This window comes from Ciconia boyciana, chromosome 9 (genome assembly GCF_034638445.1).
Source record: "Ciconia boyciana chromosome 9, ASM3463844v1, whole genome shotgun sequence".
NCBI classification, from domain to species: Eukaryota; Metazoa; Chordata; class Aves; order Ciconiiformes; family Ciconiidae; genus Ciconia; species Ciconia boyciana.
In genome coordinates this window covers 21,535,516-21,562,932 of record NC_132942.1, presented here as the reverse complement: position 1 = coordinate 21,562,932, position 27,417 = coordinate 21,535,516, and the positions used below count along the sequence as shown (strand labels likewise).

General features: G+C 55.6%; 3 protein-coding genes across 9 annotated transcripts; 1 reads left to right on the top strand and 2 right to left on the bottom strand.

Annotated features, from left to right (window-relative positions):
* The first annotated feature begins 105 nt into the window (after window positions 1-105).
* WDR55 (WD repeat domain 55) lies at window positions 106-18,616 on the top strand. Of its 7 annotated transcripts, XR_012044058.1 has the most exons (11): window positions 106-145; window positions 216-358; window positions 489-589; window positions 668-755; window positions 944-1,123; window positions 1,250-1,349; window positions 1,451-1,620; window positions 1,802-2,363; window positions 4,746-4,877; window positions 5,048-5,528; window positions 5,885-6,169. XR_012044058.1 is itself a non-coding variant. In XM_072871881.1 (8 exons), exons 1-8 carry the CDS (start codon window positions 128-130, stop codon window positions 2,111-2,113), a joined length of 948 nt encoding a protein of 315 aa, XP_072727982.1. In that variant the 5' UTR covers window positions 106-127; the 3' UTR covers window positions 2,114-2,426. The 7 variants fall into 7 exon arrangements, 4 of the variants coding, with proteins under 4 accessions (XP_072727982.1, XP_072727980.1, XP_072727981.1 ...); XR_012044057.1 differs by having other exon boundaries at window positions 5,048-6,170; XR_012044059.1 differs by lacking the exons at window positions 4,746-4,877; window positions 5,048-5,528; window positions 5,885-6,169 and adding an exon at window positions 18,462-18,616.
* DND1 (DND microRNA-mediated repression inhibitor 1) lies at window positions 7,526-11,946 on the bottom strand. Its single transcript, XM_072871878.1, has 5 exons — window positions 11,512-11,946; window positions 10,194-10,311; window positions 9,612-10,073; window positions 8,454-8,852; window positions 7,526-8,177 (listed from the first exon to the last, which is right to left on the bottom strand). The coding sequence occupies exons 1-5, from the start codon at window positions 11,701-11,703 to the stop codon at window positions 8,161-8,163; spliced, it is 1,188 nt and encodes a 395-aa protein (XP_072727979.1). The 5' UTR covers window positions 11,704-11,946; the 3' UTR covers window positions 7,526-8,160.
* Window positions 12,082-27,397, bottom strand: LOC140656331 (histidine--tRNA ligase, cytoplasmic-like). Its single transcript, XM_072871877.1, has 13 exons — window positions 27,269-27,397; window positions 26,278-26,367; window positions 24,247-24,366; window positions 23,960-24,055; window positions 23,263-23,388; window positions 21,026-21,133; window positions 19,394-19,492; window positions 16,626-16,719; window positions 16,342-16,469; window positions 15,999-16,241; window positions 14,568-14,684; window positions 13,646-13,792; window positions 12,082-12,580 (listed from the first exon to the last, which is right to left on the bottom strand). Exons 1-13 carry the CDS (start codon window positions 27,344-27,346, stop codon window positions 12,521-12,523), a joined length of 1,506 nt encoding a protein of 501 aa, XP_072727978.1. The 5' UTR covers window positions 27,347-27,397; the 3' UTR covers window positions 12,082-12,520.
* Window positions 27,398-27,417: the final 20 nt, after the last annotated feature.

Genomic DNA, 27,417 nt, shown 5'->3' with positions numbered 1-27,417 from the left:
GGCCCATGACTGGCACTGCCGCTGCGCACCACTAGAGGAGTGCGTCCTACGGCGAGGCGGCCCCGTGCAAATGAGGGGGCGGTGCTATGCAAACGAGCACAGCGCCTGCGCCCAGAGGAGACCCAGCATGGCGGCGTCGGGGGAGGTGAGCACGCGTGGGGATAGCGCGGTCCCGGCCCCGCTGGCCCCGGCCCCACCGCCCCGCTCTCCCCCAGGGGTGGTCGGAGCCAGCGGGCAGGGAGCCGCGGCTGCGGGACACTCCCGAGGACATCTGCTTCGAGGCGACGGCCAACGCCATTGCCCTGCACCCGGGCCGTCCCCTGCTGGCGGCGGGGGACGTGGACGGCGACGTCTACCTGTGAGTGGAGACGTGGGGTCTCCGCTGGCGCGTGGTACGGGGGTTGCCGGGTATAGGAACTGCTGCGTACCGGGCGTCGGGGCTCCCTGTCCTCCCGCGGGCCCCAGCGAGCCCGACCCGGTGCTGGCAGGTACTCGTACTCCTGTACCGAGGGGGAGAACCGGCAGCTCTGGTCTTCGGGGCATCACCTCAAGTCGTGCCGGGACGTTGCCTTCTCCCAGGACGGGCAGAGTGAGTGCGGGGGACGTGGGGTGGCACCGGGGTGCAATGGGGGACGCTAGGGCTGGGGGGGCTGACGCGGCTCTCCAGAGCTTTTCACTGTGTCCAAGGACAAGTCCGTCCATATCCTGACGGTGGATGAGGGACAGCTGGAAACACGCTTCCCCAAGGCCCATAGGTAGGTCTGCACTGGCAGCTTGTCCCAAGCAGCAACTGCTGGGGCAGTGTCCCCTTCCCTCCTCTGCCTGGGCCACGCAATGCTGGGCTGGGCAGGCAGAGGCCAGAGTATCATCCCCAATGCTCTGGGAGCTGTTTGCCCGTGGTGTGAGCTGTGACTGTGCTGGTGTGGGGCTGGGGTCTCTGCAGCTCGGCCCTCAACTGTGTGCTGCCCATTGATAACCACATCTTTGCCACGGGCGACGATGGCGGGGTGCTGAAGGTGTGGGACCTGCGCAAGGGGAATGCCGTCTTGGAGGCCCATCAGCAGGAGGAGTACATCAGCGCGATGGCCGTGGACGGTAACGGGAAAATCCTGCTGACCACCAGGTACCAGGGGCTCCATGGTGCTGGGGTTGGGCTCCCCTGTGCTCACACAGGGCCTTCCCTTAGGGCTGGGGGAAGCACCCTGCACTGTGTCCCATGCTTATGACATGGCCCTTCCATCTCCTGCAGTGGTGATGGTACCCTGGGCGTCTTCAATGTGAAGAGGCGGCGCTTTGAGCTGCTCTCAGAGCCGCAGAACGGGGACCTGACGTCTGTTGTGCTGCTGAAGGTTGGCACTGGGCCCTGCCATGGAGCAGGATCCTGCGGATCCCTCTCCACGCCCCGGGTTTCTTGGTCTGCGTCTGCCTTACTGTCCTCCATCTTGCCTAGAGGGGGAAGAAAGTGGCATGTGGCTCCAGCGAAGGCACCATCTACCTCTTCAACTGGGACGGCTTTGGGGCTGCCAGCGACCGCTTCGCTCTGAGGGCTGAATCCGTTGACTGCATGGTCCCCATCATGGACAGCATCGTATGTGTGGGGTCCCTGGATGGAGTCATCAGGTCAGGGGGATGGGATGGGGTGGGATGGGTTGGGGAGGGTGTGGGACAAGATCAGCCTTGGTTAGGAACAAGGGAAGGGAGGGCACGCCAAGCCTGTGCTGGTGCAAGCAGGTGGGCTTGTGGTGGACCAGAGCGCTGCCTCCCTGCAAGGTCCTCACTGGGCCCCCGCCCCGGTCCCTAGGGCAGTGAACATCCTGCCGAACCGGGTGCTGGGCTGTGTTGGGCAGCACCTGGGGGAGCCCATCGAGCAGCTGGCGGTGGCCCCGGGCGGGCAGCTCCTGGCCAGCTGCGCCCATGACCAGAAGGTGAAGTTCTGGGACATCTCTGCCCTGGGGGGTCTGGTAGTGGACGACTACCGAAAGAAGAAGAAGAAGGGGGGGCCGCTGCGGGCCCTCAGCAGCAAGGCGGCGGGCAGCAGGGAGGAATTCTTCGCCGATCTGCGGGACGAGGCCGAGCCGGAGGCGGCGGCGGGGAGCGACAGCGACGGCAGTGACTGAAGGGCCGGGGCCGGGCAGGGCCCGTGCCGGGGAGCGCCGTCGGCAGCGCGGGTTCTCCCTCCGCGCGGGGGCGGAGCTCTGATCGGCCACGCCCCGTGGGTGGGCATACCCGGGGATGTGGCTCTGGTCGGCCACGTCTCGAGAGCGGGGTCACACCCGCATGGGCAGGTGGTGTCGCTACTGTCGGTGGGCCGGGAGCCGGCGTTCTGATTGGCTCCCAGGGCTGCCACACAAGCTGGACTGCAGGCGAGTTCTTAAGGAGACAGAGGGTATCGGGGGTGGGGGCTGTTGGCCTGGGAGGGGTTGACTCGCAGTGGGTCCCTCGTACGGGGTGGGCAGCGCTTATGGGGCGTAGGAGGCCCGTGAGAGAGGAGCCTGGGGTGGCCCCGGGATGGGGGGAGGTTGGGGACGGTGTGGCTGAGGGTGTTGGGGGAGGGGCTGTCTCCCATAGGAGGGACCTGGAGGGGGCGCCGGTATGTGGGGTGTCCTCGGTGGGGAGGACTTGGCTGGGGGTCCCTGGTGAGGGGGAGGGGGGGGGGGCGGGTGTCGTGACGGAGGGTCCCGGGTATGTGAGTGGTCCAGGGATGGGGGGATGTGGCTGAGTGTCCCTGGTGGATGGGGTGGTGGCTCTGAGATATGGGGGGGACATGGCTGGGGGTCCCTGGTGGGTATGCAGCCCTGGGGGAGTGGGGGTTGGCTAAGGCGTATTTGGGGGTCCTGGGATGAGCAGGGGGGGCGAGGCAGGGCATTACTTGGGGGAGTGGGGGGGTGACATGGGGTCCTGGGGTGCCTGGCCTGGGCAAACGGGTCCATCCCTTTCCTGAGGGCCTGCCTGGCCCCCACTGTGCCTGCACCGCTGTCTAAGCAGGTGTGTCAATTAGCCTTTTTAAATTGATTTAGACATCAGCTCTATTACAAATAAACCTAGTGCCTTTCAGTTCCTAGCACCTTGTGCCGATGGTTTGGCTGTCCCCAACCCCCGGGCACATCCAGGACCTGCCTGCCAGGCACTGGGGAGAGGGAGGTGGCGGTGGGGAGAGTGCCCTGTGCCTGAGTGCTGTGACTTGTAGCTGGTATTAGGAGGGAGCCAGGGTTTTTTTTCCCACTGCTCCGAATGGCCAGGGATTCCCAGCTTGGCTGGGAATGGCACTGGCTGGTCCCTGCTGGGCAGGCTGGCTGGTGGCCTGGGGGAGGCTGCAGGTAGTGTGGACTGGGGCAGGGGACTGGCACCACTTTCCCCTGCCGTGGGGGAGCCTGCAGACTGGGTGACGTCTGCACCCACAGAGTGGCCCTGGCCAGATGCAGTGCCTTCCCCACAGCCTTTCAGCCGTGGCACACCACCTTTGAGCAGTGCCCTGGGCTGGGGAGCCAGATGTGCCCAGTGGTTGGGCATGTCCAGGTAAGTGAGGCTCTGGGTGCAGCAAGGGGGTCACCACCAGCATCCAGCTCTCCTGTCCAGGGGCTAGATTCTGCCCTCTCCCTTCCCTTGCAGCCCAGCCCTGGGTGGCATCAACCTCAGCCCAGCAAGGACCAGGTGGTTGCCCCATGCAGAGAAGAGCACAGTGCTTGTGCAAGTAGCGAGAGCATCCAGCGGCTCTTCAATGCTAACACTGAGTCCAACGTGTCCTGGTGCAAGGCAGGGACCCTGGGAGACCATGAGTTAGGGGGTGGCAGAGGGTGGCCCATGTACCTCACTGGCAGCCGAAAGGCAGCACAGACCAGGAGAAAGGGGCACGTGGGGCTGCAGCGCTCCAATGTCATCTCATGCCCCCCACATCCTGTTGAGGTCCTGGCCAAAGGCATGGCCACCTCTGACCTGAAGACCCCTGACTGTGTCCTCCTTGGTGGCAATGAGACACCTGAGGGGCAAAAGCTCACTGAAACCCTCAGCATCGCCTACGTACACTGGGTGCCCAAAACCCAGTGCGTGGTCCTTGGGGCTCTCCAAGCTGGTATTGTGCTCCCATCCCCCAGCTGGCACAGAAGATGCAGTTGAGGGTCCCACACACTGCCCTTGCGCAGGCTGCCATCATGTTCCTGGCTCGGAGGATTAGTAGCAGCAACTCCATCAGTGTCCTGGGTGAGGTGACCAGGGCCACTGTGGAGGAAGCAGCCCATGCCATCAGCACAGACCAGCACATCACCAACTGCTTCCTCAAGGGCAGCATGGGTGGGTCCTGCACCCTCTGTCCCTGTGGGTGTCCCCTCTAAGGCCCATGTGCTGCACTCAGGCTGTCCCTGCTGCTTTGTCCCAGGAAGCACAAGGAAGGTCCCTGGGTCCACACCAGCATCCAGGCTGGTACACTATCTAGCCTGGTGGGACAGATCTACCTGGCAACTGGCTTGTCCTCTCATCCCTGGGGTTGTTCCAGCTTATCACCTGCCTCTGGATGCTGGGGGTGGAGGGGAAGGCTTGCAGTGTCACTGTCCCTAAGGGAACTTGTGGTGTCCCCAGCCGGCACTGTCTGGCCATGGTGCTCTGCCAGAGCAGGTTTGGGGGGAGGAGGGCAGCCATCTACAGAAAGATGTCCTCAACCTGGTCTGCCTCTGCGGCTCTAAACCCACTGGAGGTAGCTCAGCACTGGCAGCTCAGCTCCTGGCCTGACTTGCTGCCACACCTCCTGCCAGGTCCTTGAGCTCAATGAGTGCCGGTGCTGCTGTTTCACTGCCCACATCATTGCCTGCCTTTTCAACACCATCACAGCCAAGAAGATCATGCTGTTGGGTTTCGCCTTCTGAATGGATGTGGGGAACCACAAGGTACTGGCTGGGCAGGGTTGCGGAGGAACAGTCGAGCTGGACTGCTCCCTGCCTGCAGTCATTCTTCAGTCACATGCGTGATGATCTCTGCAGCTCCACCTCAGAGCAGCAGCAGGAGAAGGATTTACATGCCAGACCCCAGTGTAGCTCAATTTTCCTTCTTGGCCCAGGGAGTTATCCAGCATCCCCATCAGCAAGTACTGGATGGATGAGGGTGCCCACCTGCACACTTACAGCATCAGGGTGAAGAATGAGCAGATCATGCAGGCCATGTCCCACTCCATCGTCTCAGCTGAGGGGTAGGGCCAGTGCACACCTGGGGTGGCCAGGACCACAAACCACTGGTACACCCCAGCATCAAGGCTCGGAGCAGATCCCTGGTGCCATCCCAGGCCTGGCAGTTGTGTCCCTGGGAGCAGCACCCTGCTGTGACTGTGCCAGTTTCCCTCTTGCCTGGTCTCCATTGCCCACCCATGGCCACACCTGGAAGGACAGGTTGGACTTGGTGTTGGCACTGAGGATCTGTTGGATGCTCTCCTCCTGAGGCCTTGCTCAGCCTGGTCCACATTGCCTCAGACTCCTACAAAACCTGTGACAACACCCATGCCATCATCTTCTGCACTGGTACATCTGCACATTGACATCTTCAAGGTAAGAAGATGCTTATGCTGCAGCCTTGGCCATGGTAGCAGGAAGGATTCGGTGCTCTTGGGGCTAGTCCTTTCAGATGTCAGCTCTGCCCATTCCCCTCCCCTGTGGGGCTCCTTGTTCCTCACCCTTCGGCTCTGATCTGCCTTGTGGAGTCTACCTCCACAGCTACCTCCACCCAGGTGGCCACCGGGATTTCACATTGGCAAAGCCCCTTGGCCCCTGCAGTCCAGGGCTGCTCTTGGCCCTGGTTCCCACCCTCAGCAGCTCCCCTCAGGGTGTTTTTCCAGGAGTTGGACTATGAGCGAATCTACTGGGCCATGCTGATGCCCCTATGCTCTTGGTGGCTTGTGATCCAGGTGGAGACCATCAGCAGGAGAATCAGGCAGTGGTGCCACCCCTTCACCACCACCAGCACCATCACCCAGCTGGATGTCAAGGCTCCTCCCATGAAAAACATGAAGCAATGATGTTTCTGTAGATACATCTTAAGATAGCTGTGAAGATGTGGTGTATGTGTATGCAGTGGGTGCTGCTGACCGTAGATGCAGATGGATGGGCTTCCCAGGGAAGGGGATTCCCTCTCCAGGTTGCTCACCGAGGCTGGGCTTGTGTCTCTTATTCCAGACTGTCCTAATAAAAAGACTTGGCTGCTTTGGGAGCTGGGTTGACTCTTCTTGCAGCCCTGCTCCTGGGTGATCACAGACTCCCATGTGGTCCTGAGCCACACCAAGGCTGGGACACATCCCCAGGGCCAGCATAGCCTCTGAGGCCTTTGGGGTGCCTCAAATGGCACTGGTAGACCTCTGGGGGGCACAGAATGGCCCACGGAGGTCCCAGAAGAGGGTGTCACAAGAAAAGGCACATTGAAGCCCCTGCAGTGCAACGAGAAACACTCTGAAGGCACCAAAATTCACTCGGAGGCTCTTGCAGGTGCACAGAGACAGTGAGAGTCCTAGGGGGGAGGAGTCCTGGAGAGTCCATCAGAAGGGACAGACAGACCTCTGGGGAGTACAAAAAGGCACCTGGCGGCACCTGAGGGTGCACCAAAAGGCTCTTGGAGGATCCCCTCCTGTGGATCTCCAAAAGGAATAAGGATGGCACTTGGGTGCTGCCAGAGGGACTTTGTGGGTCCAGATGCATGTCAGAAGGTACTGGTAGAGCTCTGGGAAGCAGAGACAGACATGCAGGGCCATTTGAGGTGCACCAAATGGACTTGGAGCCCCATGGGCCACATCCCAAAGCTCTGGGAGGCCTTTGGGCACTACAAAAGGCACCGGTTCATCAGCATTGAGCACAGAATGGCCATTGGAGGACACCTGAAGGCACTTCAGAATCCACTGGTGCTGCACTGCAAGGCACCTGGAGTCCCCCTAAGTGCACCAGAAGGCACTCGGGACCATAGTGAGCACAGAAAGGCCCTTGGAGGCCACCGGGGGCTAACAGCTAGGCACCTGGGTCCTTTGCACAAGAGAAAGGACTAGCAGAGCTCGGTACTCGGAGGCACCCAGGTATGCCCCGAAATGCACTTGGAAGCTCCCACTGCTCATCAGAAACCACTTTTAGACCACTGGGCATACTGAAAGGCATTTGGAGGCCCCAGAAAGGAACATAAAGGCGCTACTGTGTCCCAGAGGTGCACCTAAAGGCACTCAAAGATGACTGGGGGCTCATCAAGAGGTGCTCGGAGGAGCCTGGAGCATACTGAAAGGCAGTCACAAAAGACCCCGGTGAGAAGCTGGGGACACAAAGCTCTGGGTGGCAGGGTCTGCTGCTTCCCACAGGAACAAACACTGCTTTCAGGGGCCCAGGAGGCTGTGGCTCCAGAGCCCAGAGGCTACAGGATGGATCCAAGTCCCACCATGTCCCTTCTGCTGCTGGAGAAGACAGGCTTCCTGGTGTGGGGGGAGAGCACTGAGATGGCGCTGGACAGGCAGGGAGCTGAGGATGTGGGAGCAAAAGATGACGTGACACAGCCAGTGCTTTCCAGGCTACTTTAATACCAAGTGAATAGCATGCAGCCGGACCTCCTGGTCCCGAGGAATCATTCATAGGCAGCCGGTAACCCCACGGCTGCTTCCCCACAGCGCAAACAGCCCTGCACCTCCCAGAGCCCACAAACACTCCACCAGCCCATGGAACGTCCGCCGTTCACCAGGGTGGTCACCATGTGTGGCCTTGTCCTCACCTGAGGCTGTTTCTCATGAACCAGGAGTGCCAGCGGAGGAGAGACAGCCCCCTGGTGAACTTAGGCAGCCCCCAATGTCCCCTCTGCCTCCCCAGCCAATGCTGGCAGCCTCTCCAAGCAGCTGCTGCCTCTCCCAAGACCTGCGCTGGGCCCCTCCACCACAGCAGAGCAACACAAACCAACTTAAAAGAAGCCAAACTGGGCAGATGAACCTACATCCCAAAAAACCAGAACTGTCCCCAAGGGCCAGCTGGGGACAGGGCAGCTGTCACGGACCTGGCCAGCAGCCCTATCCTCCAGAGCTGGCTCTCAAAACAAACCCAAACAAACTCAAAGCAAAGCTGGAACAGGACCAGGTCCACAGCAAGGCTTGCACGCCGCTCCCGTGGCCGGCGGCACCAAGGCTGGTGGCTCAGGTTCAACTCGTGGTTCAGGCAAAATGGCTGCCTACGTCAGCTGGCATCCTGCAGTGGAGAGGAAAGCATCAGGCTCTGCATGGTGCTGTGGGGAGCAGCACCGCAAAACCCCCTCCCCTTGCATCCGCTGCTTCCAACCGGGAATCCCACAGAGAGCTCAGAGCCACTGGGGTCACATCTGGCAGGGAGGGTGAGTGTTTCAGCCCTGCCTGACAGGCTGGGTCCCCCCATGCACTAGAAGCACCACAGCTCCACACTCCCAGGGGATGCTCCAAGACTTTGGGAAAGGCAAGGGGTTGGCACCGATGCCACGCAAAGACTAACCCAGCATCCGGAGAACCTGCAGCGCCACTGCAACCTTCGCCTCCTCATGTCCGCTCCTGCCTGGCCCATCCTGCCGGACCCACGTGAACCCACTGAAGGGCACAGGGCACCCTGGGATCACCAGCCGGCACCAGAACCGCAGCCACCCTTTGGGGTTTGCCTGGACGCACTTGGTGAGGAACAGGGGCGTCCCCAGGTACTGCCTCTGGCACAGGGTGTTCAGGTGGTCCAGCACGTTGCACAGCACCGGAGATGGGGGTGTCTGCTTGGGGACCCCCAGGCACTTGCACCCTTGCACCTGTCTGGATGATGGCTTCTCCTCGCATGACTGCAGTTTCTGCTTCAGATTGGGGTTCAGCCAGTCCACCCTCATCTCCACCCCACCGAGCCTCATGTTCCCTAGGAGAGACCAGCAGCAGCTGGCAGGAGATACGCAGCCCTCCAGTATCACCCCATCCCACACCGTCCTGTCCCCCAGCATCTGGCGCAGTGACCCCCACGGGTGGCTTGGCACTGACCCACAGTGTACAAACTGCACAGTATCCCTTCCCCTGCCTCCACGACCCCTCACACAGCTACAAAGGAGTTGCTTCTCCATCTGCTTTTGCTACCAAGGTGGGCTCGGGGCTCCAAAGCTCAGAGGATTTTAGGGACAGCCTGCCTTTAGGGAAAGGTGCAAAGACATCAAAGCCAAGTGCTTCTCAGCTGGGGCAGAAATGGATACAAATCAGGACTTTCGAGGTTCCGGTTGGATGTCTGGGAAACGTGTCTCATCGGAAGGCAGTGCAATTATGGGACTGAGGGGCACTGAGGCAATCATGGGGCACTGAGGGGTAGAGCATCTCCATCAGGAGGGTTTAATAACTTGGTCAAAGCTCTGGATGCCCTGGACTGGTACTGGTGATGCTCCTGCTCTGAGCAAACAGCTGCCTGAAGACCTCCAGCAGCCCCTTTACCACCACCACCACTAGGTCTGCCCAAGGACTGCTAGGGATCAGCCCCACTGAAGACAGCTGGCCTCCCACAGGAGAGAACAAGGGATGTCTCAAGGCTGAAGTCACCTCGCAGCTGAGTGTGGAGGTGGAATCAGTCCTTCCTTAGAGACACCAGGAAGATCAGCCCAAGCAGCATCCCACAGCACCCCAGCCTCCCACTTACCTTCCATCAGGGTTTTCTTGGCCATGGCAGCAGCCTGGTGAGAGCTGTATTTCAACACTGCGAGCTGGGCCCGTTTCTGGCAGGGGCTGGCATACAAGGCAACACTGAGGACCCCCTCCGTGACCCGCTGCAGCACAGCCTCCAGCTCCCGCTGGCTCACCGAGGTGGCCAGACCATCCACACTCAGCTCACACTTCTCCGTGCTCTTGCACACCACGATGGCGCGGCCCTCCTGCACCTCGAAGTTGTTGAAGGCAGCGATGGCCTCCTTGGCGCCACGCCGGTTGCTGTACTTGGCATAGGCAAAGCCTCGGTTGAGCCCACTGAAGGTCATCATGAGGCGAAACTCGTAGAGCTTCCCCACACTCTGGAAGAGCGGGATCAACACATTCTCGTACACGTCTTGCGGCAGCTTCCCGATGAACACCTCTGTGCCAGCTGGCGGGGGGTTGCCCACCCAGCCTGCAGGCACACAGCGACATGGTGCACGTGGGTGAGACCCACCTTGCCTCCGTGCCCACGAGGCACCCTACGTGCCATGCTCCCAGGGCACCACAGCGCCAAGATGGTCTTCTCACATACCTGGGGGAGGCCCACCATATCGCCTCTGCCCATTGATCTGCACCAAGCTGATGCCAGCTTCTTTTGCCCAGGCACGTAGGGCCATCTTATTGGCTTGATTGATACTGTTGGTCCACATCTGAGGAGGGAGATGACACTGGAGCTTGCCTGGGCAAAGAGTTTCTGACCTCCCAACTGCAGGCATCCCAACCCCATGAAGCAACTGCAAGGCCTAGCACCAGCCAGCACGTGGAAATGCAAATGCTGTAACCCCTCTGCCCTCAGGAAACCCGAGGAGCCTCTCAACACTGCACATCCAAAAGACTACCGGGCCCACTGTCCAAGCCTGCTCCACATAAATAAGTCCAGCAACTTTGGTAGGGCACAAGGACACCAACAGTTCCCCTACAGATACCTGTAAGGGCTTTGAAAGACAAGACACAGACAGCAGCTGGTTGGCACTGCAAGAGGGGGCTGGAGCACAGAGCCAAGGTGACCCATCACATCATGAGATCCCAGGCAGGCTGGGACCCCAGGACAGCCAACTCTCTTCTACCAGCGTCTCCTCAGGCTTCTGAGGACATCAAGGAGGGTCTGAAGACACCATCCATGTAGCAACATCATCAGGTTTTAGCTCATTAAGTACTGCGAAGTCTGATTAGGGCCTCTGAAACTGTACACTGAGTGGGATTAACCCTAGCTCAGGCTAAAATGCAGTTTGGCTGCACCTTCACCTTGTGCATCTCCAGGTGGTAGCACCTTTCTATCTCCAAGGGGTTTCATCTTTCCTGAAGACCAGAAAACACCTCTGGATGAAGGTGGGGACCATATAGGGGAAATCTCTGCTGAGAGGGCACAGAAAGACCAGCCATGCACACCACAAAGCCTCCCTGCCATGACTCTGCAGCTCCCAGGGTTGGGTCCCAGCATAGGGTACGTCCTTGCCCCCCAGTGGGGGGGGAGGGGGGGTGCGCGGCGGGGACGTGCCAGGGCTCCTGGGAGAGGCAGGACCCGGCTCCCCCAGCGGAGCCCAGCTGAGCCCGCAGCCCCTACCTAACAGGTGCTAACGGGGCTCATCATCACCCCCACGGTCTGCACGGGGCACCGGGGCCACCAGCCCCAGCTCACTGGGGGGAGGATGGGGATGGGACCAGCCCCGGGACCGGCGCCGCCCACCGGTGCGCTCCGCGAGAGGTCAACACACCGAGACGGGTCTCGGGGGTTCCGGTCCCCCTCCCCCCGGGAAGGGACACACGGAGGTGAGCCGTGTCCTGCACTGGGGCTCCCCCGCGCCTCCGGCAGCGCCGTACCCCTCAGGCCGCTCCCGGACGGCACCCACCTCCGCCTCCATCGCCGCTGCTCCTCCTGCTCCTCTTCCCCGCCCTGGCCGGGCTCTAGAAGGTTCCAGCGCCGCCGCTCCGCCCCTCGCGCCGCGACTGCTCCGCCCCGGGCGGGGCAGGGGGGACCCGCCGGCAGCGCTCGCCCCGCCGCAGGGGAGCAGCGACCCCCAAGCACTCAGCTCCCGCGGCATTTTCACGCGAGGAAGCCGCGGGGCGTGGATTTAAAAAACTACCCAGTTTGGGGCACGAATGTGGGAGAGATGCATGGGTCAGCAACGAGAGGAGCTGGGGACAGAGGGCACCCCAAGTCACCTGCAGGCGGCCAGGGGGACCGTTTCACCCGTGACTGGGGCATGGGGAGCCCACGCGTGGCTGCTTGGGTAGCTCCAGCCTGCGTGGTGGGGGCTTTGCTCTGCACATAGCACAGAGGTTGGCAGCAGCAGTCAGATCTGAAGGCAAGGAGGGAGCATCATGGCTGAAGAGATGCCCACAGTGACATTTAAAAACCAGCTCCGCTCAGCAAGGCAGGTAAGCAAATCCCTGCCCCAAGTGGAAAGTAGGGACAGGAGTCATGGAGTGGGAGACAGATTTATTATGTTTCTGGGAGCAGTGCCTTTACATCTTGCTTGGGATAAGGTCACCTCCCTACAGCCAGAGCAGAGACTGGACAGGATGTTTATTCAAAGTGACAGGAACAAGAAGCTGCAGCCAATACCCCAAGATCTGCTGACAGCACAGGGCTCCACGTGTCAGCAGACAGAAGGCCAGCATTTGCCAGAGCCACTTGCAAAACATCTTTCCAGCGACATAACTCGAGGGCCAGGGCATGTCATAGGAATCTGTGCAGCCTCTCTGCTCCCACTGGGAAAAGGAGGGCACAAGACAAGAATAAATACAGCTTTCAAAGGCTCCCCAGACCCTGGTGCTACGTGGCCTGGCAAAGGCATTTTACAGGAAGAAATCTGTCAGCCAGAATCCAACAAATGAGTAGACGTGTCCGGAAGGGGTTTAAGGCCGGCTTGTTCGCATCCTGATCTCCTCAACCAGGCTCTCCCTGCGAATGTTGACCTACACAGGGGGAGCACAAAGTTGCTTCAATACAACACAAGCAGCTTGACCTATTGTGACCTTCTCTGGTCCCAGAGGGATGGCCCACTGGATGGCCATTCAGTGGTGCTGTCACCAGTCCCTCTACAGGGATCGAGCAGGCTGCAGCACATGCAGAGCTGAACCTGCGAGAACAAGCACCTGCCTGCAGCCCTGCCGAGCCCTCTCCTGCCCAACGATCCTGAGCATGATGCTCTTCCCACTCTTTCCTACTGGTTCCAAAGCCAAGACCAGTGCATAGATTAGCACTGGTCCCACTCATTCCAGGTCCCACTATTCCAAGAGGGCACCTCCAGGACCTTCAGCAGTGGTCTTGCACCCTGGCCTGAAAGTACGAGCAGCCATACAGCCCATGGAATTGCCCCTCCATGTTCCAGGCTCCTGAACTGAGGAACAGCTGGGAGTTCAAGGAGACCACATGATGGAAAACTCTCCAGAGCTGGAGACAACAGTGCTCGATGGCTCCAGGAAACTGCACGGGATGAGGAACTGGAACATGAGGTGTTACAGAATTCCCTGGAGACACCACTGCTTGAAAAGATCTAAGGAGGAAGCCAATGTATAAAATCCTGAGAACCTGTTATAGGGGGCTTGGTGGCAAACTGACAATAGGGGATGTGCTCCTGAGCAAGTCAACAGGAGCTGAGGAAACTCACCTCACCCAGCCTCCAAAAGTGCACCCATAAGGCCACCACCATCAGTCCATAGGCCTCACCTCCAGTCTGCCAGCCCTGGCTCATACCCCCCTGCCTACTGCATGTGGAGAGCCTTCCCCTCACTGCACCTTCTGCGTAAGCAGCTTTGTTAAGCCTTGGAGGCTTTCCACATCAGGTGGCAGTGCCTTACTCCTCTGATCTCCCCTTTGGGCACTACACTCAAAATGTGGACCAGCAAAGCCACCTTGCCATGTACAACCTGATGGCACCACTGCAGAGTGAGGTACAGATGGGTCTGGAGGGCTGGCCTGAGCTGGGATGAAGGGTCAAGTAGCCAATCCCCCTCACACCAAGCTACCACAGGCCTCACCTCCTCCCTGGTTGCCACAACCCGCAGCTTGACAACTCCATCCTTGAGCTCCTGCTCACCCACAATGGCAACAAGAGGGATGCCCGTGTCCTCACAGTACTGCAGCTGATTCAGCAGCTTGGGGTTCTTCTTGTACAGCACTTCTGCCTGGAAGAGAACCAGAGCACAACACCAAGATCAGCACTGGCCTGTTTCACTGCACCCCCTCAACCAGGCTTTGCTGGGCCAGTCTGCTAATTGCCATCTGGTGAGCATAGGGATGTGTGGTGGAGGAGAAGATGGGCTAATAGAGAAGGCTGGGCATTACAGCTAACAAGTAATGCAACACAGCCCAAAAGTACCCACAAGACACTGCTTATCCAGGGAAAGCACCAGGTCATTCGCTCTAGTCTGTGTCAGACCAGGGCTGACACCTGTGGTGTCCCTACAGGGTCAGGAGCCCAGCAGAGCACAGAGGCATTCTCCTCCACCCAGCCATCAAGGGAGTCTGCCTGCAGCAGGGCCCTGCCACACAAGTTGCCACACAGCAGCCTGTGGAAAACAGCCCAGGCTCCTCCCTGGCCCCACTCTCCTCTCCTTGCAAAACTCCCTGGTTTTTTTACTTTTTGTTGGAAGCAGCTTGGTATCCCAGCTACCATGCAGCAGGGGCTGGAGCGTTGCCTGCTTTGGGAATCTGTCCTGAAATAACAGACACACAGCAGTCCCTGCAGTGTTACAGGGCTAACCAAGTCATGCTGCCCAGCCCTTCCTGGAGAACACCTGATTCAGGACACCGAGAAGAGGCAGGCTCCATTCAGGAAGGCAGTCGGCTGCCCACCTTCTCCCTATGACTCCTTCCTCCCAAAGCAAAGCCAGATCTGGTGCATTCCTGGCACAGAGTGTGGACCAGGCATCTCCTGACCCTGCCATCACCTGGTCATACCTTGATTCCAGCATCCCACAGCTCCGCGATGAGCTTCAGCCGCTCTTCAAGGAGCTTCTTTTGGGCAGAGGCCACCAGCACCTGTGTCTCTGTTGTCCTGATCTTTTCCTCAGAGGCCTAGAAAGGGGACAAGATTCAAAAGATGCCATGGACATAGAGAGATATCTGAGACCCTATGAGCAGGCCAGGTCACTACCCCAGGTGCATCAATTTAGCAGTGAAGATGATCAGGCTCAGTGGGATGAACAGCATAAACTCAGGAGAGTCAGGGAGGCCCCACAGACCCCATCCTGGAGCAGAATCTCATCTTTTGTGGTTGTTCCACGATGGGGGCTTAACACAGCCTCCCTCCTGCACTGCAGGTGCATGCAGACTGAAGGATGTGCTGAGAATGAGCAATTTCCCTGCCAGTTTCTGCCTAGAGACTGTTCCTTCACACCCAAGGACCTCCCCGGGATCTGCTCCAAGCAGCTCAGGAGCAGCAAGCCCAGCAGAAGCTGGACAGAGGCAGCTGCCTGCTCTACAGCTGAGCTAGTAACTACGGGTTAGACTAACAGCAGCAAGCTGAGATGCTCCAGTGCTGTCAGGAGCCACCTGCTCCCATGGCAGATGCTGGCTACTCAAAGTGGCATTTTCCTGCCGCTGCTTTCACTGAAGGGAGAAGCCTTTAAAAGGTCACCTGCAGAGGAACAAACCTGGCCAGGACTGGAGGTGGTGGGGGGAAGAATTCAATTTCCACTTAAAAATCCCAGTTGTGTCTGGCTGCCAAGAGAGAACTCCCCACAACAGGCCTCTAAGGGAGGGAAATGTGCGGCAGTGTTTTGAGAGCCTACAAAGACCTATTTAACACCCACTGACTGGGACGGAGGACAACACATTGGTACAGCAACTTTGAGGAGGGGGGAGTAGGAAAAAGGTATCTGAGAAACCCCCAGAGGCACTGCAGTCCCTGTCCTAGGACATCCGATCCCTGTCTGGTCTCTCTAGTGCCTTGGGCAGGACGAGTAGATGTGCAAGGCTGCTGTCTCCCTGCCAGCCTTGCAGAGCAGTGCCACCCTGCCAAGGAGTCACACAGATGCCTAATGCAGTGTGGAACACTAAGGCACCTTGACCTGAGTACCTGGTACTCCTGAGGATTAAAGTGCCCCTGCCAGCTACAGCTGAACAAGCCATGTCTGAGGGCTGCTGGAAGAGGGGTCTTGTCTCCAGTGGGAGCCCCGCCTGAGAGATCATCTCCCAAGCCAGGCAAAATTGGAGATTATGTCCTGGTTCTGACTCCTGCTGCTGAGCACAGTAGAGGCCTGTCTGGCTTCTCCACCAATGACTGCAGCAAGGAAGGCTCACTTCAGCATCTGCTGGACTGGGGATACATGGGGAAGATGTAAATCCTTGCTCTTTCTCCATGCTTAGTTGAGCACCAAAGGCACCTACCTCCACTCTCTGCTCTAAGATGGAGAAGATCCGCTCGATCCCAATGCTGACCCCCACACAGGGCACCTTCCGTCCCTTGGGATCAAACATTCCCACCAGCCCGTCATAGCGACCACCTCCAGCCACGCTCCCAACGCTGACTGGCTCCTCCACGTGGTCATTCTCCTGCTGCAGCAGGACAGCCTCAAAGATCACCCCCGTGTAGTAGTCCAGACCCCGCGCCAGGCTCAGGTCAAAAGAGATCTGTAGGACACAAGGGAAGCCCCGTCACTGGGCGCACGCGGGGGCCCCAGGCTGCCCAGCCATGAGGACAGCACACCCTCCTGCCTCTGCACCTCCTCACCTTCCCTGTGATGCCAAACAGGGTCAGGTACTCAAACAGCAGCTTCATGTCCCCCAGCCCCTCCTTGGCCAACTTGTTCTGGGACAACTTTGGGTCCTGGAGAAGCTGCTCAATCAGGTCCAGGCCACCTGTGGGAACAAGCCATGCCTCAGGTCTGCCAGTGCAGCAGCACCCGCAACAATGGGCCCGGCCAGTCATGTATGCTGCCTTATGCCTCTCCATCGCTGGCCCTCCCTGCCTGGCCTGGAAGAATAAGGCCAAGGGCTCAACCCCACGGTGCTCACCATGAAGCTGGACATACTCCCCGATGTGATCTGCAGCCTCAGGAGAGAGCCCCTTCTCTCCTACCATCTCACTCCTCACTTCTTCCCATGGGATCTGCAAGGGGAGAGAAGAACATCAGCCACTGCTTCAGGGATGTGGTCTCTCCTGGGGAAGGTCTCTGGTGGTCCTGCCCAATACAGATGAACAGACATATCTGCCCTCAACAGATCTTTACACAGCTGAACTCCATCAGTGTCAGTGTGGTTAAGAGGTACATGAGAGAAGCAGCAGATCAGATGCTCTCAGAGCATGGTCATATGGTCATAACTCCATTTCCTGAACCTCTGCACAGTCTGTTTGTATCCCAACCCTGCAGTCAGCAAAGCTGCCCAAAAACTTGAAGCCCCAGGACAAATACTTTGGTTTTGATTTCTGCCCAGAATCGAACATCAACACTGTAAAAGCACCGAGTTTGGAGATGTCTTGCTGCTGTGGTTTCCCTGGTTAGGTACTTAGTCATAAACACCAGTCAAGGAAGTGTTGCTGGTCATGCCTACCACCTGGAAAGGTGTGAGGAGATGGCTCGGTGATGCAAAAACCCAATGTAAGCAGAATACGCTGCAGTTTTCCTACTGATCAAGGGGTCAAAGAGAACCAGAGTCTTGATCACATCCAGCTGCACTGAGATAAATCACAGCATTTCAGTACGAAAACAAGGAAATTATCCCATTCTAAAAAAGCCCAGTCCTCCCTTCCTATTGCTTTTCCATGCATACACAGCCCGAAAATCTACACTTTGGTCATGCCTTTGCAATAGATCTCACTGCTAACAGGACTTTAAGTGAGCCTTCCTCTAGCTGACTTCATTCAACCATCAGACAAGGCCTCCAAAGGAAAACACAGTTCATCCTTGAACAAAGCCACGTGAACACACGAGATGAGATACAAGGCCACTTTGTTTAACAGGGTTTAACAGGAAGGTTAGGAGCACTCCTTTAGGCAGTCAGCCCACAGTGTCCCCCACATGACTCTACACACACACACAGAAATTCGCCTCCAAATTCTACTCTGGATCCCAAGCCAAGAAAACTGAGTTTTTAGATTGCACTTCATTTTAAGGTTCCTCTTCCTTAGCTATTAGTGGAGGACTGTATACACATTTATAGGTTGATCTCTAGCATTTTTATATCTGACTAGGGCCTACAGTCAAGACAGTCAGCTGCAAATAAAAAGTTGTACCTACACTGGCACCTTTCCCTCCTCCCAAAGGGCTACATAAAGGCCTGAATCCCTTAGAGACCTTCACAACAGCCAGTGCTCTTGAGGCAGCTTGCTGAGCACAATCCTTGCTGAGTACCTCCTGCCTTGTGTCTTATAGGAGCAGCTGCATAGAGGGAGGTGTTCTGCGTCACACCAAACCTGAGCAAGCCATAAAAACAGCGATGTCTACACACAGCATGTTTTATAAAAGTACCTGTGCTACATGCCCAAAACAATAGAGGTGTGAATGAAGTGAGCAGGAGATGTGGGATGGGCTACCACCATCCTACAGCACTGGGAAAAGAGATTATGGCACTGAGCAGCATGTTGTCCCTGTGACCGTGTCCGCCCTGCTAGAATGCTGCACAGTCCAGGCCAGCCCCAAGGAGCCCTGTTCTTAGCAAAACATGCTTGCACTGATGGCAGCCACAGATGAGTGTGTAGACATGCTGTGGGAGCACACAGTGCAGTGCAACACCAAACAGACCAGCCTTCCCCTGCCCAGGAGGCAGGAACGTGCTTCTGGGGTTATTTTTCAGGTCTGTCTTTCTGATCTCCTACTCCTTCTCACTCCAAATCCTCTTCTCTATTTCCAGGTAAAATATAGGAACCTCGTCCATACATGTCTACCTCACTTCTCTTTGCTGTCTCCCTGTTGCTCCTCACCACCTCCTGAGGGTCCACAAACGGCCAGAGGCACATGCTGTCCAGTGGTGCCCTGATCATGTTGAAACAGCCTGGCCAGCAACATGCACTTGCTGCAGACTCCATGTGCTCAGCAGGGATGCTAGACATCACATCGCTAATCAAGAATAGCACCAGCTTGCAGGACAGTATTTATGAATAGGGTCCTGGACAACACAACAACTCCGGCAGCCTACTCACCTGTGGACTTCCATTTAACTCGGCCCTGTCACCTGCAAGCTAACTGCCTTACAGACTATGATTACAGACTATCACTTACGATTGTAATTCTCTACTCCTGCATCACCACAGAGATTTACCGTTTATGTCACGCTTGCCTTGCAACTGAGGTCTGAAATTTTAGTAAAGGTTGGACTGGATGATCTTTCAAGATCCCTTCCAATCCTGGCTATTCTGTGATTCCAGGACACAACCGTGATTCCTCACACCACCCGACTGAACCTGATACATTTGAAAAGGCTTTTCAATGCCCTCGCCCAGTCTGGGGGCAGGTTTTCATGATCCTGGTTCATAAGCAGCAGCATCTTAAGAAGGCTAAGGTCTGGGATGTTGAACCTCCCATGTGAAAAGCATTTTTCCCCTCCCTCCTTTCCATTTGTCAGGACCTTGGGAGATACTGAAGAAAGCACAGGATCCAGATTCCCTATGTGGCTGCTGTGCCCTGCATGCCTCCTCTCCAGAGAATGGGAGGAACAAGAACAACTCGACGTTTATCAGCATTTTCCAGTCAGTTCTCATGGACCATGGTAAGAGCAGCCCAGAGGGACAGAGACTCACTGAAACTCCAGCAGTGGCAGTTGCAGCCCAGGGCTCCAGCCCGTACCTTATCCAGTTTGTCAACACTGGAGCAGATCGTTCTGAACTTGCTCTCTGGGACACCACAAACTGCAAACATTCCATCAAGGATGCACCGATCGTTGACCTGGGGGAGAGAGAGTAAGTCAGTAACTATGAACTCAGATGCTTCAGCTTCAGTCCAGTTTCTCTCCTCTCTAGTTTCAAGCATGGAAGAGAAACTAGCAGATGGCTGCCAAGATTTTTTGCTGTTTGCAATTTCTGTCTCATTCCCATTCCTGGGGAGCTAATCTGCCTCTCTGCCCACAGCAGGACAACTAGCACAACTGACTCCTACCAAACCTGGGTAGAGCTATCACATTCTCCTTCTAAAGCCACAGACACCTCCACTCAACAGAGAACAAAAAACAATGGGGCCTATGAGTCCTCTCATGGGGACACATAAAAACAGCTCAGGAACAGACCACGGACTGAAGAGTATGTTACCCTGCTCTCTCAGTGTAAGAACAAAGGGACATCTGATGATGTTAAAACCTCGCTAAGGATTTTTTTTTTATAGTATAGTGAATTCCATCATTTAATTATGCTCTGTAATAGTAGATAATTGAGGCCAAAGGCTCAGCTGGATTCAACATTTCCATGGGTAGTGTGAAAATCTACAATTAAATTAGGCAGAAACAAAGACTGCTTGGGAGTTTGTAATCCTCCAGCATTGACATGAACCCGACAGTCACTTGTGCAAGACAAGAATAACTGCAGGCACATTATTGTGCTGTTCCCCATTGCAGAGGTGCCTGCTCATCCTCAAAGGCATCCGCTTTCACCACTGCCATAACACACACTAGCTGAACTTGATCTGGACAGGCAGTTCCTGTGCACAGCTCTTCAGCTCATCTCAGATGGATTCAAGGGCAGGTAACTGCCCCCTTACCCAGCAGGGGCTGCAGTTAGGAGTGCAATACCCAGCCCACACTGCTCACCATCCCTGCAGAGCCCAGCAACGACTCAGCTCTGGGTCCCTCTCAGAGATACCACCACCCTCCGGCACATCAGCACTCCTACCTATCACTCTCCTACTGCTGTACACCCTTCCCCATCCCGGCTGACCTGCACAGCCAGCACCATTTGCTGCCACAACCAAGATAACAGAGGTGTTTTGAAGCAAATAGTAAGGTTGACCCTACAGTAGGGCATGACTCTTCTGGAAGAGGCCTCAGCCCCAGAAAGGACTTGGTGGGAAGGCAGGAGTCTGCAGACTACACAGCGCACACACTGAGTGGATGTCGCTACTAAGAGGGCATTGGGAGCTGGGACAAGTGCAGGGATCCTGGGCCAGAGCCTGTGTTTTACTGCAGGCGGTGAATATGACAGTCACCTGGTTAGTTAGCTGCTGGATGTTTTGCAGGGGACTGTGGTTAGTGCTAGAGAGAACTCTGCTAACTGCAGCCTCAGGAAGCCTCCTTGCATTCCCAGCTAGAGGCAAGCCTGAGCTGAGGTCCAGCCTTTTAGTATATATACCATGAGGAGGCAGAGAGGTGGGATGAACTTCTGGATCAGGCCTTAGTGGGGGTTAGAGTGGGAACAGGTGCTGCTGTGTAAAGCCACAGGAACAATGACCACTGCTTCCCACCGTGGCACAGAGAAACCCCCCCGGTCTCACCTTAATGAGAAAGTCCCCAAGCTGCAGGTCACTCAGGATCTCGTGCACGATCTTCAGGCACTCGGCATCGGGAATCATCGGGTCAAAATGGCCAGCGATGTCAAAATCCTGGGCCACAGGAAAAGGCAGTGAGCAATTCAGCACTGGTGGCATGGCTGCAGCAACACAGCTTCAACTCTGCTGTTAGCAGTTTGTTTACAAAAAGCGACAGAAATGGGATGTAAGGGAGCACTAGCCCTCGCCGATCAGATCCAGAAGGGACAGGAAGTGGGTTATGACTCTCTTTCATCGAAGGCAGCAGTACTCTCGTGTCCACTGTGTTGCAAAGAGTTTGTGTACTGTGTCATGGCCAGTGCAGACAGTTGGCAAGAAGCTGTTCTGCTTCTCCCTGCTTTCTGCTTCTGGAGGTGTGTGACCTGCTCCCTGCCTCTGACACAGCAGTTTGCTGTGCAATACACTTTGAAACAGAGATCCTTGAAAAACAACAAAAATGAGACAGCAGAGCAATCATCAGCAATAAATAAATAGAACAAAGGAACCAGGAAGGGGAGGAGAAAACTACTTATTATTTGGTATGACCTAAATGCCAAATGTTTTGCCTTCATTCTTAGGATGTTCTATTTTTAATACACATGCCAATCAAGTTAATGATCAGGGAAGAAGACAAGAGAAGCGATCTCAACTGAGGCAAACCCAAAGTTTCAACTGCCAAGACAGAAAATGAAATCAGAAAGCCTAAGTGGTCTCCACCAGAAATTACCAGATGAACTAGCACATAGAACTAAAGCCCAACAGCAAGATGTTTTAATAGGCTGGTACCCTTGACTGGAAAATAGCAAAGGCAACATCAATGCTCAGAGAGAAATAAAACACAGAAGCAACAGGAGAGCTCTTATTTGACTCCCATTTATGAATCCCCCAATGCAAAGTCTTCAATGAGATTTTGAGTACAGGGATAATTTTAATTAAGTGGGTAAATTTCAACATGGCTTCACCAAGCTTCCAAAATAAATTGGGGCAATGGAGGAGGAAAGAGATGAGATCACATCAGTTAATCCCTGATCAGCTGAGTGCAAGAAAGGCTGATGCAATCCCTGTGGAAGTTGGGCAAGGTCTGGTGCAGTCAGGAAAGTGCCGCTACCACTGTACATGGCACAGGTGAAATCTCACTGAAAAAAAGCCAACCAAGGGCTGGTGAATTATATTTAAGGAAAGATGTAGAAAAAGTTACTAGGCTGAGCAAAGAAGCAAAGCATCTCTAAGGAAAGAAAGTAACAGAGCTTGATTTACGTCGCCTAAGGAGGGGAAGATTTCTCTAAACATTTTCCAAATGTTTATCTGGGAAAGGGGAAGAATCCATATCAAGGGATGACAGCTACCATTTAAAGAGCTGCACTGGCACAAGGAGAAGTAAACTATCAGACACAAGTAAGTTTAGCCTGGATATTAAAAGACTATTTCTGGCTATCCTAGGAGTGAGATCTTGGAACAGTCTTCCAGATGAGACAGCAGGCAAAGACCCCAAGTTGTCTGGAAATGGGAATTCACCAAGCTGGAGCTGGAAGGTATCCACAGGGGTTGTATGATGAAACAGGAATATTCTCAAACAGGAATTTGTTTGCAACATGAGGCCCTGGGGACTGTGTTAGTACAGCGGAACAAAGCCATTCCTCGGAGCTACCATACTCATCTGAGAAAACCACAAAGGAAATTGCTTTCTTACCTGTTCTGTAATTTGGCCTCTGGGTTTTTCCCTTTGTTTGAAATAAAGATTGACTAAGCACAGGACAGAAGTAGCATATGCTACAGCTGAGTCACTCACTCGTCTGGTTCATGTGTCCTGCTAACACACCCAGGAGTTCAACTGTTGCCAGATTTGGGATCAGAAGGAAATCCTTCCCCCCCCACCAGGCTGGCAAGCACTGTGGGATGCAGCAAGGAACTTCCCTCCTCCACAGTGCAAAGCAGGCCTGGGGCACCTGGGGCTGTATTACAAATACAACAGCAGCCTCTGTTACAGCCATCGTCCTCACTCTCCCACTCTCAAGCTGTTCTTCCCACCCATAAGGGCATGCTAAGGAGATTAGTGGATCCTCCTCAGCTTTCCACAGCCACAGGGAAGGCCACTGCAGGGTAACACAGCCTTTGGTCCTACATTTTTACGGTGCTATGTCCCCACAAGCGCTGCTCAGCATACAGCCTCACTCAGCAGTATCCCTGTCAATGGCCAAACTCACACACTGGTAGAACTCCCTGTAGCGGCCCCTGGTCATGGCTGGGTTGTCCCGCCTGTACACCTTAGCGATGTGATAGCGCTTAATGTTGGTGATCTTGTTCATCGCCAAATAGCGAGCGAAGGGCACCTGAGACAGTAGGGTTAAGGATGGGAACAGGGAGGGATCACCCCACCCAGTTATCAGTCACAGAGAGTGCTGGGTCCTCACTATCTCCCCAACACCCAGCACAGCGTGGTGCACACCTGTGGGGCAAAGCAACTGCTATGAGATGGCTGGACTTGCCACAGCTCCCCAAGGTCTCCACAACTGTCCAAGACACGGCCCACATGCTGCCATTAAGTGTCCCTACAGGCATCCTCCAGCACCATCTTTGGTTGGATCTCAGTCTCATGCATTCTGTGTACCACAGCAGCCTAGTCTGGGTACCCTGATGTAGGAGAAACCCCACTCAATACAGATCTCCCTTACCTCCACGTACAAGCGTTACTTCACCAAACAGAAGCAACGTACAGTAAATAACTGAGCAAGGGTTCTGCACCCACTGAACCACACTACCTGCTCACACTCTCCCTGTCAGTACAGGGTCAGAGCCAAGAGATTGGCCTCCCTCTTCCTCCCTTGCCCTCGGGACAGCATTGCCCCAAAAGGAGGGCAGCAAAGGTGACAAGACCCCTCAGCACTGGCTGTGGCAGGATACTGTCAGGTCATAGCGCAGGGACAGCAGCTCTCCTCCTTGATCTTTCAGATCATAGATGAGCTTTGAGTCTTCACCATATTTCCCTGTCAGCGTCTCCTACAACAAAAGGACACAGGAACAAACAGCATCTTCAGTGACAGGGGATCAGCCCTAGAGCACACAGAAAACAAGGAGAGAAAGGGAGGACACCTAGGAGATGGAAGAAGAAAACTCAGCCCTCAACACATCGCAGACTTTCAACTGCAGGATCCCCATCAGCTCAGCCAACTTGCTGTGTCCTCATTCACCTTCAGCTCAAACACCGGCGTATCAATGACTTCTGCTCCATGGCGCTTGAAGCAGGTGATGATCACATTGAAGACTCTCTCACGAATGGCCATTTGCTTAGGGCTGTAGTCCCGCGTGCCCTGGGGTGAGATAAGGAAAAGACGACCAAAGGACACATTGGGTTAGAGGCATGCAGTGGAGACAGACGTGAGAGGCAATGTGAGGAAGCTATCATACTGCTAACAAAACCAGAGAGATCAGGTCCAAACACCAGATATGAGGAGAGGTGGTAAAAAGCAGCAGCAAAAAACACTGGAAAACATCAGGATACAGCTCAGACACAATCTGCCATGGTCTGCAGAGCTAAATCTAAGTCAGGAGTTTCACGATGCAGGAAACAAAGGAGCTAACACAGATCCAACAGTCAGAGGGTTCAGTACTTTCAAGCATGACAGCGCAGCTAGGATCTGGCCACAGCTCTGATTCAAACATATGAGCCAGACCCCTGCACAACAAGCCACCCTGAGAGGTGGAATCAGAGGACAGGCACGCTTTGAAGCTGTGGAACAACCAGCAGCTCTACAATTTCCAAACACACACATACTGAAATCATCTTTTCAAAGTGTGATACCTGTGAAGTGCCCATCTACTGTTCACTAGGATGTGCTCCCTGTTAACTTCTTTGCTGTTAAAAGTCACTGAATTATTTCGATGACCACGTTTAGGCTCTCAGCAACACATAAATCACTGTTAATTAACTAGACCTCCCACCTTCATTTTCTAGTGACTGGTAGTTACGCAGGAGGAAGCACCGAGAGCAGGAACTTCGTAACACCCCACCTGCCGGTCACACAGCGAAGAGCAGCTTTCAGCAGTACAGTGACATGGCTGAGACGGGCTGGAAACCCAAGCCGTGTTTCCCTGGCACTCACAGAGCTGCAAAATCCTCTCTCCACATCTTTAAACAGTTAAATACCCTTCCACTTTCCAGGTCTCACACCACAATTACATTTACCAAAACATACGATAAAGGAAATGGGCAAGGGAGACTGTTTTGAGACATTTCCTAAGTCAGTGGCATTAACATAACCTGTTTTATTTGTGAGCAGCATTCATAACTGTCTCCACGCCACAGCATGGAAGCACAGTTGGTCTCTGGTCAGCTGCTAGTGATGAAACATTCAGGTGACAAAAAAATTCAGCATAAAGTGCATTATGGAAACTATTCTCAGGGACTTGGGGACTGAAAAGGTACCCCTGAAGGAAGGGTCCTTCTGCAAGAGGACACAGAAATGTCAGCAGCTGGCCAGACCTGCTCAGTAAATGGGATTACCCACCCTCACAGACTAAGGCAAGATCAAAAGCCACGAGACCTTTCTTGCTCCCCACGTTTCAACATATGCTAAACATTCTTGGCAAACACTGCCAGGCATCTGGGTTTCTTTGGCTGGCTTATGCTTTGCAGTTCCCCCACAATGAGCCTTGCACCAGCAGAACTGCACTTTGCAGCACTCTGTGCTCACCCAACCTACCAGCAGCTTCATCCACTCTGGCCAGGTTAACAGGGAACAGGACCAGCGTGAGGATCCTTGATCCATAAGAGCCAATGTCTGCAGGTACTAGCGGGGTCAGCGCTACAAGAGCTGAAGAGTCCTAACCCTAAACTCATCGAGGCAATACAAGTCATGACCTTACTTCAAATAGTGCAATCCAAACAGATATGAGACCTCTCACGCTGGGCAGCTACAATAAAGCTTGACCAAAAGGGAATTTGATTTCCTGACCACACCAGCTAGTGGTTGGCTTGTCACAGAAGCACCAGAAAAATCTTTAAGTTAGTAGGGTATCTGGGTCGGATGCTGTCAGAGATGTTTTCACCCCTCTCTCCCCTGCTGCTAAAAGTGAAAAGGGAAACAGAAATGAGAACAAAGACAGGGGAGTCTGACCTGAGATTCTGCACACACAAGTGCGTGGGGGGTGCTATGTTGTGTGCATGGGAGTAGGTTGTGCATACAGAGGGGCACATAAGTGCATGCACTGACGGAAGTTACCTTTGGGGTCTTGAGCACAAACTTGTGTTTCCCCTCATCTCCCCCGAGCTGTGCCTTCATTTCCAGCAGTTTCGCCACCTCCTTCGCAATCTGGGAAGGGAACAAGGAGGGAGCTGGGAGTAAGCCTACCTGCCTTCAGGCCTTCCCCAATACCTTCAGCCTCAGCATTCCCAGTACACCCAGACTCCCCAACCTCAATACATCCACTATTCCGTCTCCCACAGCAACCAGAGGGGCATTCCCTGCTCCTCTCCAGTACTCCCCACTTCTGCTACAAGCACCCCAATCTGAGCACCCCCAACACCCCCACCATTCTCTGACTCCCACAACCTCTGTTACATTCAACATCTGCCTCCCCAGTCCCCACACCTCCTGTTCTACCAGCCTCTGCACCACCTCCAGGCCCAGCACCACCAGCTCCTGCTACGTGCACCCCAGCATCGACAGTCTCCAGCATCCTCTTCCCAATCCCCAACACCCCCAAGCATCCTTCTCTCCAATCTAATACCAGTATCACCAGTTCCCACTCCCAGTCTCCCCTGCACCCTCTCCCCAGGCACCTTAGCCCCTCCGCTCTCCAGCCCAGACCAGTACTCCCATCCTCCTCAACACCCCTCTTCCCAATGCCACCACTCCTAGCCCAACAACGCCTACACCAGTACTCCCAGTTTCCCACAGCACCCTCACCCTAAGCCCAGCAACCCCAACCACACCCCAATCACCTCAGCAGACCTCTCTCCAGCCCGGTACCAGTACACCCCGTTCGCCTCAAGCCCCTCTTCCCCATCCCAACACTTTCAGTGCCCCAGTCCCCTCTCCCCAGGCCAGCCCCCCCAGTCACACCAGTCTCCCAGCATCCCGCTCGCAGTCATACTGGTCCTCCCCCAACACTCCATTCCCAGCAACCCCCGAGTCCCCTTCCCCAGCCCCGTAACCGAAGCCCCGCCAACCCCTTCCCAGCCCCGCGAACGGGCACTGAGACCAGCCGCACCTCATCGGGATCAGCCTTATCTTGCTTGAGCCGCCGCACCGCCTCCGCCTGCATCTGGACCGCCGCCTCCTCCGCCATTGTCGGCCCGCGGCTGCGCACTGCCGCCGCACCGCGACTGCGCCTGCGCACTGCAACAGGACGGCTGCTGC

Bases quoted from the DNA above. Each gene is read 5' to 3' on its own strand.
- WDR55 (XM_072871879.1), top strand. The intron at 359-488 runs GTGAGTGGAGAC...CGGTGCTGGCAG, and splicing joins GTGGACGGCGACGTCTACCT to GTACTCGTACTCCTGTACCG. The intron at 1,350-1,450 runs GTTGGCACTGGG...CATCTTGCCTAG, and splicing joins CGTCTGTTGTGCTGCTGAAG to AGGGGGAAGAAAGTGGCATG.
- DND1 (XM_072871878.1), bottom strand. From the start codon at position 11,703: ATGCCGCGGGAGCTGAGTGCTTGGGGGTCGCTGCTCCCCTGCGGCGGG. The intron at 10,312-11,511 runs GTGGGTGCCGTC...CTCCCTCCTCAG, and splicing joins CAGCGGCGATGGAGGCGGAG to ATGTGGACCAACAGTATCAA. The intron at 8,853-9,611 runs GTAAGTGGGAGG...GGTCTCTCCTAG, and splicing joins CAAGAAAACCCTGATGGAAG to GGAACATGAGGCTCGGTGGG.
- LOC140656331 (XM_072871877.1), bottom strand. From the start codon at position 27,346: ATGGCGGAGGAGGCGGCGGTCCAGATGCAGGCGGAGGCGGTGCGGCGG. The intron at 24,056-24,246 runs GTGAATGAGGAC...CTTTTGTTGTAG, and splicing joins CGCCGGTGTTTGAGCTGAAG to GAGACGCTGACAGGGAAATA. The intron at 19,493-21,025 runs GTGAGACCGGGG...TCTCTCCCCCAG, and splicing joins TTGGGGACTTTCTCATTAAG to GTCAACGATCGGTGCATCCT.